Below are 16952 nucleotides of genomic sequence, written 5' to 3' on the forward strand. Positions count from 1 at the left end.
GGTGTTATTTCATTACCAACTATCTGACCATGTCTGATCATGTCTCACTGATGCCCTCAAGGGAGACATGGCTCTGCCATATGGTTTAGATTAGTATTCACAATCCCAAGTAGCTGTAGTCATCAGACAAAAGGCTAACATGTTGCTTGCAACAAAGCATCAAAGCCCAGGAGTCTGTCTTGGTGTGGACAACCGGTGTCCGTGACCATCATGTAATGACTGTTACTGCTGTGCACTGGTCGACAGATGAGGCAAGTTACACTTTCACAAACTGAAAAAAAGACCAACAACAGCAAACTTACCTGTCTCCCATAATTTAAAGAATACATGTTTAAAAACAAAACTACTTCTCTCAGCAGTATACATGGATATGCATGTCACAAGTGAGTGATAACAGTTTTCATGTCTACCAATACATCGTGGTACTAGCATGAAAGGCAGCCAGCCACCATGCAGTTTGAAAATGATAAAAAATACTCAGCATAAGATGATGTCGGGATATACATTTTTCACATCATATGGTATGAGATGAATGCAACAAACAGGTTCACCACCAACCATAGGAGACTCAAATCAAAACGAGACCAAAAAAGAGAAGTGGAACAGGGCGGGGCAGTGACATGCGATAACACCACCTCAGATCTCATGACAACACATCCCTCCAAGGTATCTGCTCTGTTTGCTGAGCTCATCGTTGACTGATTCAGCACTGACATGCACCTGCATACTAATATTGGTGGCACCAATCTGTCAGTCTGCCCGCTCTCCCATGGGAAAATACTGTGGGAGCACTACAGGAATGTAGAAGGTTACTGGTATGGCAGTTGTCAGAGCTGCAACACTAAACTCCTTCAGTTGCTTCTAACTACTCAAACCCTGGTGAATCTTCTACAAGGTCACTCTTTTACAGATCAGCTGTGGCACAGAGGCCACTGTAATGCTACCTTAACCACTACTGGGCACCACCGAGTGATACAGGCAGCTGGCTGAAAATGTATTCAGCTTGCCCCAGACATCCACTATTTACCTCATTGTTGTTGAACACAAATCAAGTTTCAGTCAAGGGAAAAGGGGGAAGGTGCTTCCACTTTAATCTCACCCAGGCATCCTGTTCCTGTGCTGGAGGGCAACGCTGCAGAGGCTATATGCAAATACAGCCATTTCAATTTACACCGAGGCTGCACAGAGGAGGCAGGTAGATCCTCTTGTGGCGAAGTTGGCCTTTAGTTTAAAATGAAAACTCCTCACAGTTTTTTTTTTTTTTTTGCAGAAAAGCCAGAGGAGAGGCTGAAGCAGAAAGATGTTTGTTTCTGTGTGAATGTGTGTGTGTGTGTGTGTGTGTGTGTATTTTAACAGTACAGGAGGAGCCTTGACAAAGCCCATTTACAAGATAGCACCTTGGATTGCGTTTGTATTTTCATCCTCCTGACATGACGGTTGGTGATCATTTGTTTGTTAACGAACAGACAGCAGACAGAACATGTTGGGAAGAGACAAGGGGAGAAAGTGGATGATGGTGAGTTGGATGACCGTGGTGGTGTGGTGTTGGGGGGGGGGGGGCCGGTGGATGTGAGGGAGTGGTGTGGACGTGATATTTTCCAACACATCATCCTTACCTCTAATTGGCGTCCCACCTAGGTGGGTGCAATTTCAATGCAAACAGGGTTGAGAGATTAGTTAGCAATCCCCTTAAAACAGTGGGAGAGAAAGACATGGCTTCTGACAGGCCATGGATAAAAGAAAAATAACTAATACAGAGTAGATGGCAATTAAATGCAATGTGACAAAGTTAAGTAGGCTACTTAATCAATGGCATGAAGCAAATATGGGCTGTATGTGTTGTCTGTAAATGACCAAAAACAACACAGCCTTCATCAGGGCAAACATTTTGAAATATAATGCTGCTATTTTTGTATTTGCAGACAACAGCTACAACCTAATTCATCCTTACTTCACATCAGCATTAAAATAGCATGCAATTTAAGTAGCTTATATTAGGCTTTCTAATGTAAGATAACTGACACTCTTTGTACAGACCTCATTTGTGAAGAAAACAGTTAGTAAAATGGGAAAAAGAGATGAATGAAAGTCATACATATTAAATAGAGTGATGCACCGTAAACAGTATTTGGGTCAGCAGTATTAAATTGAATAAAAGTTAGTATCTCTACAGAGTGAATGATTTGGATGTGTGAAAAGATAAACTGAATGAGCCTGTGTGCACACTAAAAATGAAGAGTGATGCAAAATGAGGAACTGCGTCTGCCTTTTCTATGAAGCTGGCAGCAAATGAATGTGCATTTTTCTTCCTGTGCAGAAAATGGCCTCATTCCTGGTCATATTTGTAATGTAATGTAATGTAATGTAAATGGAAATTTAGTATTGTAATAAAAACATGATCAAACAATTAAATTGTTGTATTAATATCTAACAAGTGAGAAATCTGCATCTCATTTGGGTTGTGCTTGTAGAATCACACTGTAATATTACAAGAACATGGACAGTCCAAGTGAATACGCTCCAAAGACCCGTATTCGGCTTCTACTGGGCAGCTTTAGTGTTAGGCTTTTTGTGGAGTAGCACTCATCTTTAATCTTTGGGGTCTCAAACCTGCAGCTTGGGCTGACACCCTCTCTAAGCGGGGTAGATTTAGTAAAGACTGAAAAGACCTAACCTGGTCAAAAGCCACTAATCTTTCCACCTGGCCCCTTCTCCCTCTGATCCAGGTCAAGCAAGTACTATTTATTTATCAAATGGAGTACTACTGTGAACAAGGAGAATCTCATTGATTTTTCATTTTTTTTCCAAGGTTGAATCAAAGCTAATGCATCAATGCCTGGCCTCCTTGCAACCCAGCTGCATGTTTAAGAAAGGATTACAGATTATTTAACATTGTAAAAAAAACTCTCTTTCTGTACTTTGAAAGGCTACAGGCTCATGTATCACTGTCAAAGATTGCAGGAACAACTTCATTCAAACTTCTGTGCCACTTTATAAGAGGCTGCAGCTGTTGTGCAAGAACTCAGCCAACTAATCAAAGTGACAATGACAAGTTGAATAAAACTTTCATGCCCTTTGTGATGAAATAGAATACACAAAATTATACATGACAACAAAGGCCTGTTGTGTTTTCACATCATCCTCACATCTAACAAGACATGTGACTATGTGCCATTATACCATGTAATGTCTTAAAGAAATTAAATCAAATCAAAGTGTACCTGAGCGAAGCTGTTTGATGCGCCCGTTGCTGCTGCTGATGTCCACAGGAAGCATGTCCTTGAACCAGGAGATCTCTGGGTCCGGGTTTCCGCTGGCTGCACACAGCATGGTGGCAGTTCTGGTCTTTTCAACCACCTTAAGCTGGGGACCCATATCAATGGTAGGGAAGCCATGGGGGACCTGGTGTTCTGAAAATTTGGAAAAGGAAGATTTTTATTATAGCCACAGACACTGAGAGAGAAAAAATAGGATGAAATAAACAAGAAGAGGGGAAAACGTGCACAAAAAGAGAGTTGAGTGAGCATTGAGTGCATCAAAGCTGTTGAGCTGCCGAGGAGAGACAAGAGGAAGAACCAAATATATCTCAGGTGCTACAGGCCAAACAGTAATCACTACACATACAAAGAGGCAAAAAAATTAGTCTAAGAGCAGAAGATACTATTGGGGAGTGGCAGATCTTATGCTGATTTGGATCCCAAATTTAGTTGTAAAAAAACTCTGACTCTGATTGATTATCATTGCAGGCGTATTACCCGGCATGGGGAGTCTCAGGTTTAGACAGAAGGAGGATAACTGCAATCTGCTGCTGGGCATCCATGCATAAATGAGTTGCCTGAGGCTTAGTGAACAAATCAAACCTATCTGAATAATCCAACTCAGCATAATTAATGTAACAGCATATCCATGACAGCCCATAAACCATAGTCCTTAAAACAGAATTTCAGATGCTACAATGGGTGATTGTTATTGTAATATACACATACGATTAGCTAAATATGGACAACATATAGTCAATAGTAGAATATTACCAAAAAGTGATACATCCCAGCATAACATCCCTGCCACTTACAATGTGTGTTTCTATTGCAGAAAACTTGCAGTTTAGTCATAAGAGTAAATTAAGTATTTACGTTTGTTATAATGGCTTTACAATGCACAATTAATCTTTTAAATGAAACATAAAGTTGCATTTGTATGGATTAACTGTGCTGACAAATCAAAATCAAACTCTCCAGCCTCACCCTCCTAATAAATCCCAATTCAACCTCTGGACAGCGATAATAAAGAGGAAACAGGATGGCCCTTGAGAGGGCTTGTTATCAGCTTGCTCTCAAACCTGTAATCTCTTTTATCTTTCTCCTCACATGTAGATGTGCCCTTGGGGCCAAAGAGTTAAGATGAAATGGGTGCTAATGGCTGTAAATCCTGCTTCTGGCTCAGTATGAAAGGATACCTAACTACAGGTTAACAATAAGTGAAGGGCAGTTCAAGAAGGTTAAACAACATTTATATAAAACCGAGATTTGGATAATTAGGAAATGTCACATTGAAATGTAATTACAATGTCACAAAAGTAAAAGTGAATGGCAGTAACAAAATGGTGCACTAAAAGGAATAAATGATGACCTAAAATTAAAATTATATTCAAGAACATTTTGTCAAGATAGGTGAGGAGAACATTAAGACAGAAACTTCCACCAAGATGTCATGGAGCAAAGTATTTCATCTCCAGCTACCTCACTGGAATGGACACCTACACAGACAATGAGTGTAAATGTATGCATTTATGATGAGAAGGAGAACAGTGCTTTAAAACAAACAGCCAGCGTTTTCTGGAAACATCCCCAGAGAACTAGAGAAAAAATAAACAACATCTATAAGGACTGTCTATTGTGAGCATTACCAGAAGTGATACAAGGCTGTCTCACATTAGTCATCAGTTATGAGACACTATCATTGCATACAATGGTCTCTTGCTAGTAGGATTGCCTAAAGACTAAGTATCTGTTTACATAAGCCCCACAAAATACCAATTTTAAAAAGTTACTACTGATCCATTCATCTCCCTCCCCCCTGCTCAGAGTCAAAAAATCCAGATGAAAACCTATATGGCTGGAGCATGAATGGGGCATGGGTGTTGTTCTTTGTTCTGATCTCCAGCAGAGCAGTTGTTCTGCTTTTCACCCTTGTGTCTGGCCTGTAGCCTGGATCGTCTCATTTTCTCATGCAGTTGACAGATCTGCGTGGCTTCTTATCTGTGTGGTACGGCTTACTTCCTGTCTAACAATATGGGATTTGTTTTCAGACATCCCAAATGAAATCAGGATGCCTGTACAAAGCGGACAACTACAGCACAACGAAATAATACTGTATAATCGTCCTGTGTTCCTCTGTGGTTCGCTCTGTCTAACCTTCAAAGAGAAGGACTAGAAAAAATGTAGAAAGAGAAATGGAGGAAACAAAATAATGATAGAAAAATGTGGCATCCATATAAATCCACTGATTAAGAATGGATCCATAGCCTCGAGCTGATCTTCAATCAAGCACGGATATAAAATAAATTCTGTATATTTAAGTCTATCACCCAGTGTCGCACTGATTCCCAACATTCATGCATGTTGTTTGTACATGTAACATATGACTGGTTCAAATCACTCCATTCCTGAGGCAGAGAATGGTGTAGCTTCCCCTCTAGGTCTGTATATGGTGGAAGCTAACCAGTCCGTTGAGGCATGACACTTATCCCAGGGACTGTACAGGGGAGGACTAAGAAGTCTGTTTGCTGTGAATTTCAGTAGATTTGATGTACTTCTCCCAGAACATACCTACATCAACTTTCACGCTTGTTACATACAGGTGGCCGCTGAATGGAGTGTGTTGCCTTTCTGGAACTAGGGGAGGCGTTTTAAGCAGCAATGTTTTGTGGAACTATGCCTGTCACTGAAGAAACTGACATATCAGCATAGGCTATTTCCCACCACTCTTGTATAGCAGCCTGCAGAATATTTATGATTATTATTATTGGCAAATGTTCCCGGGCTGTGAAAAATGCAAACCACTGATAAAACAGGGTGAAAGACCCCCAAGGAGTCATCAGAAAGCACAAACAGGGAGGAATGCAAAGGGCAAACAGCTGCTGAAAAGCTTATACATGAATCTAATCCCCTTTCTTTTTAATGTTTGCCTTACAGTTGACCGGTTATTACGATTGGTGGTAGTTTTTTCACAGTATGTCTAATTAGAACCGTGGCTTCACTTGGTGTATCATTTCTAACGTTGACTGAAAGCGTGGCTAAGCTACACATACATTAAATGTTATACATATGCAAGAGGCAGGATGCTGCTTGTCTTCAGTTGTACAGAAATGAAAAAAAAAAAACATTTCCTGGCCAATTTAAACTGTTCTTGTAGAAGCAAAAGGTCAGAAAAACCTCACATGGTCTGTTCAAAATGTCACATTAAAAGCAGAGATAATAAATGTCTGTAACACAAGGATTTGAGCTGGACTTAAAATGTTTTTGGTTTTTAAGTTTTGTCCTTTAGAAAAAAGGGCAAAACATCACTTCTTTTGCTGAACTTTTAGTTTTATGTCCCAGCATGCCATGGCGCTCTCAAAAGTTACTCCAAAGATTGGCACTGATTGACTCTTCGACATGCAGGCGCCTCGCATTTTGAAACATCCTGCCTTAGAAGGCGATTTTTGCTCAGTAACTGTGATTCGACTATTTAAAAAATTTATTTTTAAAGTTCTCTTATGTCAACTTGTATGATTCTAAAAATGCCCTGAAACAAATAGTTAAGGTGATTAACTTTCTACATTTCAAAATGGTCATAAAAAACTTTGTAAGTTTTGAAAATCTCTTGACAAAGGTTAAAATGTTAACATAATGCTTGGTAAGAAAAGGGCAGTCCACAATTGACATGGCTTTCTAAAGTTGTCTATGTCCTTGTCTTTTGGTCAAAAAAAAGAATGATTGAAAGCTCTTCCTATACACTTATCAAAGATCTTGTCAAACTACTGGGAGATTTAAGCCCCGTCTGTCTCTTCCTACTACTGCAGCTCTTGCTGCTGGCCTTGTCTGTCAGCTCCTGTCACACTGGAAGACAAAGACATGCCTTTGTTCAGTCCTCTTTAATTTGAAGGGGAAAAAGAAGGGATGGGGAAATTTGGAGGGAATCCAATGAAATAGTGTAGGCAATGCAGGTTGATGTTTGTCTACATAGAGGGCATTTTTTGATAAAAAAGCCCTTTAGCAAAGGAGTGTAATTTATCAAAAAAGCTCAACTCCTATATAAAATCTACAGCCCAGGCAGGAAAATATGAGCAAGGAAAAAATTTTGCGATAATGTCACACAGGTGCTCCATTACTAAGATTAACACTGCTGTAGCAAAAAAAAGTCATGTGTGACACTTTTACGGAGATTAATGCGTCTCAGGCTAGTCAGTCATTAGTTCATTTATTCTGCATGTATGCAGACTAAACAATCTGAAATTAAGCATGCAAACCATTTTCCTGCTACTGATCTAACAATGTAGTAAAGTAGCAGTGTTGTCTCATAATGAGGTCCAATCCGTCTTAATCCGATGGTTTTTAACGGGATTCTGTTTTGGTTATGAAGTACTTCTGTGGTACAGGTGTTGCAACAAAAACCTGCAGAAATGCCCTGGATTTGCAAAGGCCAGAGGAGTCAGGGGTAAAGTATGAACTGGTTCCTCAGTGATCTGAAAAATAAACAGGACCATTGTTCCCTCAACAGTCATTTATCACGCACAGTAATACTGCAACATGAGCAGCTTAGCAGAAGAACTTGTTTACAGTGGTTACAGCAGTGCGGTAGAAAAGAGAGTGCATAAAGGAAAGTCTTAATGTGGTTTTCTGATTATACTACTCAATTAGGATAACAGTGGGGGCTTCAAATACACAGAAAAGACATGGGGAAACACTGGCAACATCATTTGTAAAGGGAAAAGACACTAGTAATATGGTAATTAGTGAATTTAAGAAAACATAATAGAATAATCATAAACTACTGTATCAAGGAGGTGTGCCTCTGCTGTAACAACCACAGGCGGGTGAGGTGAGGTTCAGATGATCGAAGAGAGAGGAAAAAGGAGAAAGAAGATAGGAGGAGAAGAGGAGGGGGCAGGGGAAGGGTGCATGCCAACCTCCTGCCAGCTCCAATTACCAGTGTGAGTGGAGCGTGGCAGCTAGGGCGATGGGTCTAATCAGAGCCCTGCTGAAAGAGACCCGTCCCTGTCCTCCTGTCCCACTGGGAGGCTGCTGGAGCTCAATCCCACACTGAACTTCAGCCAGCGTTTTTCCCTCAACCCAAACACACACATCTCATTGGGGGAAAACATTCCAGACACCCCCGTTTCTTCGTAACAGGGGAGCCTTGACATAGTGACACAAGACAACACTGCAGCATAAAAAATGTCTGCCTCATTTCAATTTCAGTACGCCCTGGTATCCACTTCCTACTTATACACTCAAGAGCAAAGAGTCGTGAATGGCATGACATGTGGTGCTATGAATGTTAGTGAGGGCTTCACCAGATAAACAGCCCTTCAGTCATGAAACATACAGGGGAAGCATATATCTAGGAATATTCATGACAAACATTGCTCAAACATGAGCAGGAGTTGTGTGCATGCTCACAGCAAAGATTACAGTCTCGGTGTTTCCTATGTTTCACCTTTTAAATTATTCACCTTTCTGCTAGTGCAGTCTTTGAGGTAAAACTAAATATAGTGCAATGAGTGTTGTCTATGTCTCAACTGAGTCAAGCTTGCACTGAGAAGCAGACGAGCCGTCTGCAGAAACACGGCTCGTGGCCTGCGGTTGTTTTTAGCCAAGAACATCATTGAGACAGATATTTGCATGTGCCTGAGATGCGGAAGTGTGTGAAAGGTGTGGGTAGCAGTAGGAGGTGCCAACAAAAAGCCAACACGAGTTCAACTGAAAGAGCTCTACAAACAGTTGGACAGCTGATGGTGTGTAAAACATTCAGCAAGTTCACTTGGGGAAACAAATCTTTAATTGCAAAGGATTTATGAGGAACACAGAGGTAATGGTGGTAGTACACTACTGGACAGTGGTAAAGAATAAAAATCCAGGGATAACAGCATGCCCATTTATTGCTGCTTATTATCCTCGGGTTCAGTCAACTTTCACCATATGTTTGATAAGTATGGTGGTACTTGCATGCATTTCTTTCTGAAATCATGTCTCATTCAGGTAGTGTCTAAAGGGGCACCACAGAAAGGAAAAAAGACCCAACTGGTGTTTATGCAACCGCCAATGTGCTTTAAACCTGCAAAATGTAGGAGGGCAAGGGGTTTTCTACCATGAAAAGTATGTGAGCAGGACCCTCCTGCTCTTCAAAGGAATACTAATTAGCAGAAATCCCACTGCCGGGGTCTGAGATGACATGGCACATCCTGACATCAAAATCTGCACGGACTCTCCTCTCGTGGAAATCGCCATGGAAAACGAGGACAAAAGTTCCAAACAACTTCATTTCAGAGACTGACCTAAGTCAGTGTGAACAGTGACAAATACACAGCACCTTTCTATCAGGCAGATAAATCTATGTACTACAGTTAGGATCAGTCAGCAGGGAAATGAATTCACAGATACAATGTGCTTTGAAACCTGCATTGATATATGTCTGCACATCTTGTCGAGCCTGTTGTCTCTGTCACGCTATCTCTTAGACCAGGTGTTATGGCAGTTGCTATGCAGAGATAGTAGTGCATCAAACAAACAGTCCCCGGGACATATGAACTGCACGCATAGACACCTGCATGCAACAGACCATTACAACAACACAGACAAAACAAACCCACCGCTGACGTGACTCTTACACCCAGTTGTACATGCTAGCAGTCCTGTCAGTGTGCTGTTTATCCAAGTGTACTTGGAGTAAAAAGACTGTAATGCATCCCACGACCTTTGAAATAATGCACTTTTTTGTCTGGCTGAGCAGAACATTTGGACTCGTCTACAGGCAGATAATCAATAACAGTCATCTAATTCTCCTTCAGTTCCTTCCTTACCTCCCTCTCTTTTTATCATCTTCCTCTCTCCTATTCTCCTATCTGATATCATACTTCCATTGTCGACAGTATGATCTATGGCCCTGCCAGATGCACTGCGCCTGTTATTCATGCCACGGTGCTCCGGTTAGTACATAACTGTGGCCTCCGACCCATTACTATAACCAAAAGGTGGTTTTTTGAATTTACATGGTTAGGCTGACCGAGTCACCTTGTGGGACAAGCGCTGCTGCACAGAATCACATCCTCCATTATCCACGCTATATGAATAGCACAGCTGTAGGTTTTCATTTTGAGATTACAGCTCTACTTCTTCCCTTGCGGTCCTACTAACAGGGGTTTGATTGAAGACCCCTGAGATCATGGTATTATGGAGTTCACGGTCTGCGGTTTACTACTCATTTTAATGTAACTGCATCTAAGATGGAAAAACCTCAGGGCAGGTAAATTTCTGTAGCAATGCAATGTGGCTAATAAGGCTCCAGGTGTCCTGGAAAAAAGGACATGACCAAAAACCAGGAAGTGTGACGGTTAATGAAATTGGTCTACAAAAAGCAAGCAGAGTGGTGGTTTGCAAATAAACGAATTAACTGATCCTGTCCGCAACTCAAATTAATCATCGACAGTGCTTTATTGTGACATGCTTGGTGTAATTATAGCAGATAGGGATGGCTTTTATGAGTTCTGAGAAAGGCAGTGGAAGTGGGGGAATATGGCAGGTTCTGTTAATTAAATCCTCACTGACTGGGCTCCTGTGACAGGCTTTACTTCTACTCTCAGTCAGACATAATGAATAATACACATAGTCCGTGAGTAAATGTTGACAGCATCAACTTTGATTAGGTAAAGGTTTGCAGACGTGACGGGTGTTGAAAAATATCCCACTGTGGCACGACCTCTAAACCACTCACCTTGAAAGATGCAATAAATTCATCTGGTCAGTCACCAGGTGATCAATATTTTGGGAGGGAACAGATCTACATATTATCATATACTGTACACTACCACTGTCCATGTCTTCTTCTGTAGTTGGTTAGATCCTCATCTCAGCTCTAATCCCACCACAGTTTCATCAGGAAAGGACAAACACCTGCTTTCCTCAACAGGCAATAACCGGGTGAACACAAAAGTTGAAAAGGTATTGTTTTTACCTTACAAATAATAAAGAACTAGTAAGTAAGTAACTGTGGTGTGAATGTGCCCCAACACTATGAGAATCTGGCAGCGCAGATCTGAGTCTCAGCATGCTAGCCTAGTCAACCTTGGCTGAAAAATCTCGATGCAGATGTAATACATGCAAAATCAACAGTGCCTTTGACAGCTGAAAGCAGACCAATCAACTGCAACCTTGAAAAACACAGCTTAGCAGCTTAGAAAAAATGGGAGTATGCCTTTTAAACATGAGAAAAATGTCAAGCTTAAGGCCAAGCTATAAGGCTAATAGTGAGTCAAGCCATTCTCCCCTGCCTTCTGTAGCTCAGTGGTAAGCCAAGAGGGCTTGGTGTGTAAACGTGCGAGGAAAAGGGGTCAGGGTGAAAGGACTCCCATTAGCCAGCTCATTGAGTGTAGGTATTAGAGCACCCCTGACATGCAGCGGGTCTATCCATCCATAGCCAGTCAGGGCCTGGGGAGCTGTTGACTCATTGGCCCACAGAGCTCTAAGGTGGACCTTGCTCTTTACCTGCCGGCCCAGGGCATCTTTGTTAACAAATTAAAGAAAAGAAACATGTCAGGCGGGTTTTTTGTTGCACCACACTATTCTTGCACAGACATAGAGACCTCTGCAGGTGTGATGCAGCTATACAACACAAGTCCAACAATGCGTTATGTCACACCTGGTGCAAACACCATTAAAATCAACACAACTGTTGCCCAAACATTACAATTTGCATTTCACTGTTACCAGCATCAAAGCATTTGGATGAAATTATCTCTTTTAAACAAATAAATACAAGGTGCATCATGGATTCTAATATTGAACAATTATTAGGAATGGAAATCAAAAGTAATCCAAATTTTAGGTTTACACGATATCAACAAACCACATGGAGGACAAGGTCAAAAGTCGGGCCTCTAGATTAGCATTACAATGTTAAAAAAAGTTCTGTATTGAGTTCTCTGCATTTTCAAACATGACTAAGTCTGCTTTTATCAAGTGCTCGGCAAATTCTGTTCCTCATTTCAACCCATTTCTGATGTATAATTATATTGTTATGGCCTTCCTGTGCCTTCGGGAGGAAATTAAATGTAATAGACCTCTTTATTAATAACTGTTTAATAAGAAAACAGCAAAATGGCACAGAGATTGGGGGACAGGTTGAACCTTGACTAAACATTAAATACTTTTAACTAAAGTAAGAAGAACAGCATGATGCCATGAACAAATTAATTTGATGTCAAATTAGGTGTGTGTTGGGCTCACAGCGCTCAGTGTTGACTTGCATTTGGACTTTCAAATATCACATTGATCTAAAAGCAAGTTTGTGGGTGACAGTTTCCATACAATGAGACCACTAATGTTTCTGGATTTACAGAGTTAGATGTTGGACACGCTGTTCCTGCTGGTCTCTCATTTGGTTTAGAGTGAAACGCAGTGGTCCGATAAAACGTTTGTAAAAGAATTCTCGTGTTCAGATAATCAGGAAAAAGAGCGCACAAATGTAGGGACAAACAAAACTTAATTAACCCCAGGCAAAAAAGATGACCTGATACTCAACACTCTAATGGAGGAAGCAGTGTGTTAGTCTGATTGCACACATAGTGAAACAAACTGGTCTTGAGTAAAATCTGTAACTGAATAATGAAAGCCTGCTGCAGCTGTTTGTAGCAGATATTAAATAACAGATGTCAATTAATGGCTATCCCGGTCCGCTCCTGACAATGTACAGATATTAATAGAGGTGCATGTCTTGTCACATCTCCAAGTCCTGAAACCCAGAGAGAACATCCATAGGAGGAATTCAGTGTCCTTTCTTTAACACCTTTCAGGATGTTGAATCTTTTTACTGTATTTGCAAAAGTTCTGAGATAAATTAGAGAAATGCAAATCCGCTCTTATGACATTAGGACAGTCAGCAGATGAGTTTTGAGGCTTTAATACCAAATGATGTGCTCTCAGCAATTCAGAGAGTGGTGGGAGGTAGCCAAAAAACTGCAAAGATAATGTGACTTTTAAAAGAACTGGTCTAATTCACCACCTGGGCTGTGGAAAAACACAAAAATGAGACAAAAAATTGAGGCAATTCCCCTATAAGCCACTTTTCTTTAGCTATTTTTTACTCGTTGACCTCTCACCCTCCTCTTTCTCTGTCTCTCTCATTTATCCCCTGAGGCCATAGACAAGATCAGCAGTGATGGCACAGACATAGCAGACATCACAGTCTTTACAGATACAGCTTGCCAAAAGCATGGAGCAACTGATCGACAAGTACAGATGACAAAATGTTGCTTCAAAGCAAGAAGGACTTGATCCAGATGTCTTTCATAAAACATGAAAATTTTAGTCAGGTGTCAAACGAATCTGATGGGACAGATGGACGATGGAAGTTATCAATTCATTCTCAAATATTTTCCTTAAAAGTGGAAATGATATCTTTTACAGAGCTGTTACAATATTTGGAAATCTACTTGATTTTAGTTTCTTATGATTGATCACACACAAAAAAACTAGAGCAGATACATGACACGACACAGTGGCAGGGATTTTTGGAGATTTAATGCCTTGCTCAAGGTCACTTCAGCAGCTTGGCTGGTGCTGATTAAATGAAAAATCTAGACTTGTTCATCTGCCTTCCTGTGTACTGAATAAGTGTTTGAGTGTTTAAGCTGCAAAGAAGGGAAGAATGACACAAAACAAGTAAAGTGTTATTTCCTGGCTCACTTGTATTGTTTTTCATGGTGATATTCCAGGAAAACAGGCCTCTCTTTTTGTTTCTATTTAATTTCCTATGCATTCTGTTAAAAAAGGAAGTGAAATAAACATGCTATAAACCTGACCATACCTAAAAGTTATCTGTCCTCTTTATAATGCCCAAGTCCTTGGAAGTAAAGATGTGAGGATGCAGATAGGGTGGCCAGCAGAGTGATTCCACCCCGACATATTGCGCGAGTCCTTGGGAGAAGCATGCTAAGACAGATGCAGTTTGTATCTGTCAGCCTAGATATGATCTACGATGCAGGGCCTCCAGCCAGCAGATGGTGGGAGAAATTAAATCTGTGACACAGACTATCACAATGGAGCTCAGAAATACAGCAGGGGGATGTGCACCTGTAGATTAGTACTTGTATGTCTCTGTGCGTGTGAATAAGGAAGCGTGTCCCTGACTGATTTAGCGTGAGTGCAAGTTTGTGCTTCTCTGTTCCTTTTGTATGTTATTAAAAAATAACAACCCTGGCTTAAACAAAAAACCAAAACCAAACCTTCACACTTTGCATCATTTTCACCAGGAACGTACAGTATGTAGTGTTAAACGTGAACTGACCACTCATCCTGTTCAGTAACTTATACAACCATGAATAAACCTACCAGAATTCAAAAGAGAATCAGAGAGAGGGAAACGTAATGTGGGGGGATAGCAGTTACACAACAAACCTTATTTTGGTTATTGTGGATGATTTGAATAGTGTGAAGGAGAGGATTAACTTGTCGGTGGAGCAGGGCTTGTTATTCAGTCGTTCCAATATAGCTTCTGTATGCATTTATCTTCCCTGGGAAGAGGCGCATTGAGATTTCTATGCTGTTGATCCAGTCAGGTTTGTTGTCCGCACTTGCCTGGCTCCTGAGATATTTATTACTGGCATTGTGTCGCCGTCATTTTCTGCCTCTGCACCAGGGACTGTAACGCATGCCAAGCAAATAAAGGCCTTTTCTAACGGGTGAGGCTGTAATTTGTTTACTGCCGCCAAACACAGGGCTACTAAATACAGTCGACACTGCACTGAATTCCATTTTAAGAATTTTCCACTTGTATACAAAAACGAATGTGTTTAACACTACAGTATAATTATGGCCTTCTTTCTCACCTTAAAATTAGCATAAAATAAACCCATTGGGAGAAATTCTAATAATATTTCAAGGAGCTGCATCACTGCAAAATCTGATGTTTGACCTGTTTTCACCAAGCAAGGGGCTGTTTTTTTTAACAGCAGAAGCATTTGAATCCATGCATAGTTCTCTCTCTTGACCTTTCCAAATATTCCAATTTCCTCAATATTACATGCTCAAAAAAGCAGCCGGTCTGTCTGAAGCAGAACCTTTCTAATTCACACTCTGACTGTGGAGGAGTCCAGTAATGATGGCTTTTGATCTGGCACCATTAGATAACGTTCCTCCTTTCTAGAGACAAGTTCGCTGTCTCTCAAAGGACAAGAGAATGTTCCCCAGCGCAGCAAAAAAAGCCACAGCATTTACCTGAGCTTCTGCTCATATTTAAAGAAGTCACAAGAAACTCTGCTGTTATCACTTTGACATTTTTATGCTTGTTTGAGCTTTTTATTTTGGAGGTATTTTGCTGAAAGTCTTGCCAGAGAAACTGGGTGAGTGAAAGCAGACAAGAGCAAAGATTTTCACTTTCTAGTGATTTGATAGAAGATTAGATTATTACAAATGACTCCAGCTATTTTGGCTGGAGTTAAAATTTCACTGATCAGTATTCTTGTTTTGGAAAGACAGAGCTCACAGAGCAAACAATATTATGGGCCATTTCGTTCTCACCCCATAAAAGGAACCAAAAGCAGCATTTGTTTTTTCTACAGTGTTTTTTTCTCTGTCATATGTGACCTCCAATTAGATGTTTATGTTGAATCCCCTCACTAAGAATCTTGCTCATTTGTTTTTACATGGAAATTATGACTTATTATTTCAAAGCCAGTCGCTGCAGGCCGTTCCCGGGATTAGTCAATGTTGCAATTCCCTGGTTGCTGATAGAAGCCAATTAAATGTACCCTTTAAGGATTTTGCTCGAGTCAGCTTCCAAATGTGAAAACAGACACTCTCCATTGCACCACAGTGCTTCATCAGTCGTATCATCCCCGTTAATGTTGTAACCTGATTTTGACAGCACCTTAGTCATTTCTAGATCTGAGTCACTGCATTTTACATGCTCATCAAATGTTAACAACGCTGAAAATATGAAATGTTGCCTCAACATAAAGAGGTGGCAGCGCACTCCTTTTAAGACTGATGTTGTGAGCTGAGATGTCTTTTCTTGGCCAGCAGTAGTTTATTTCATACATCATGGAGACAAGCACCATTTACCTGGACATTTACTGAGACAGTTCAATTCAAGAGGGGTGCTCAAGGTCAGAACATCGGCATCGTTACCCAAGTAATGAGTCACTGTTCCCTCTGGTCATCTCTCTGTACAACGTCATATTGGCACCACACTGTCCACCATACACGGTTAATAAAAACATCTCAAAATTTTGTACAAAATTTTCCTGTTTATGTTAGATTTTTCCTTTATCTCCAATATACATGGAAATGGCAATAAAATTCCAAAAAATATACTGTGAAATTACATGCCAAAATTAAACTAACAGGAATACCCTATGAATTACCATAAAGTTCTCATTTTTAAAACTTTTTTTACATAAAAAATATAAATATTTACAGTTTCATAATTTTATAAATATTTCATGTTTAGGGTTTCACAATTTGAAATTCATTTAAAATTAACAGAAAATTATTTAAATTTGCTGTATTTTTTGAAGATGCATATTTCTCTATAATTTTATAATCTTCTGGCACTCCAGCTACCAGAATATTACCTTTTATTATATTTATTTTTTTAGAGTGTATTTATTACAGAGAAAGATACTGACACAAAAGGGCTATCTACAAAGACACAAAAGTTATAGAGACACGAAGGCAGAAACAGAAATGAAAAAG

The 16952-nt window shown here is 40.3% G+C and overlaps 1 protein-coding gene across 22 annotated transcripts in view; it reads right to left on the reverse strand.

Moving 5' to 3' along the window:
- The window catches only part of ptprfb (protein tyrosine phosphatase receptor type Fb), a 156988-nt gene that overhangs the window by 65188 nt on the left and 74848 nt on the right, over positions 1 to 16952 (reverse strand). For 12 of the 22 annotated variants that reach the window (XM_020591231.1, XM_020591233.1, XM_020591238.1 and 9 more), the window contains 2 exons: positions 3222 to 3410; positions 1617 to 1634 (listed from right to left, as the gene is read on the reverse strand). In XM_020591231.1, the coding sequence (XP_020446887.1) occupies positions 1617 to 1634; positions 3222 to 3410 (207 nt within the window). The remainder of the gene's footprint in view (positions 1 to 1616; positions 1635 to 3221; positions 3411 to 16952) is intronic. The other 10 variants (XM_020591237.1, XM_020591239.1, XM_020591242.1 and 7 more) reach the window with 1 other exon arrangement.

This window comes from Monopterus albus, unplaced genomic scaffold (genome assembly GCF_001952655.1).
Source record: "Monopterus albus unplaced genomic scaffold, M_albus_1.0 scaffold14.1, whole genome shotgun sequence".
Lineage (NCBI taxonomy): Eukaryota > Metazoa > Chordata > Actinopteri > Synbranchiformes > Synbranchidae > Monopterus > Monopterus albus.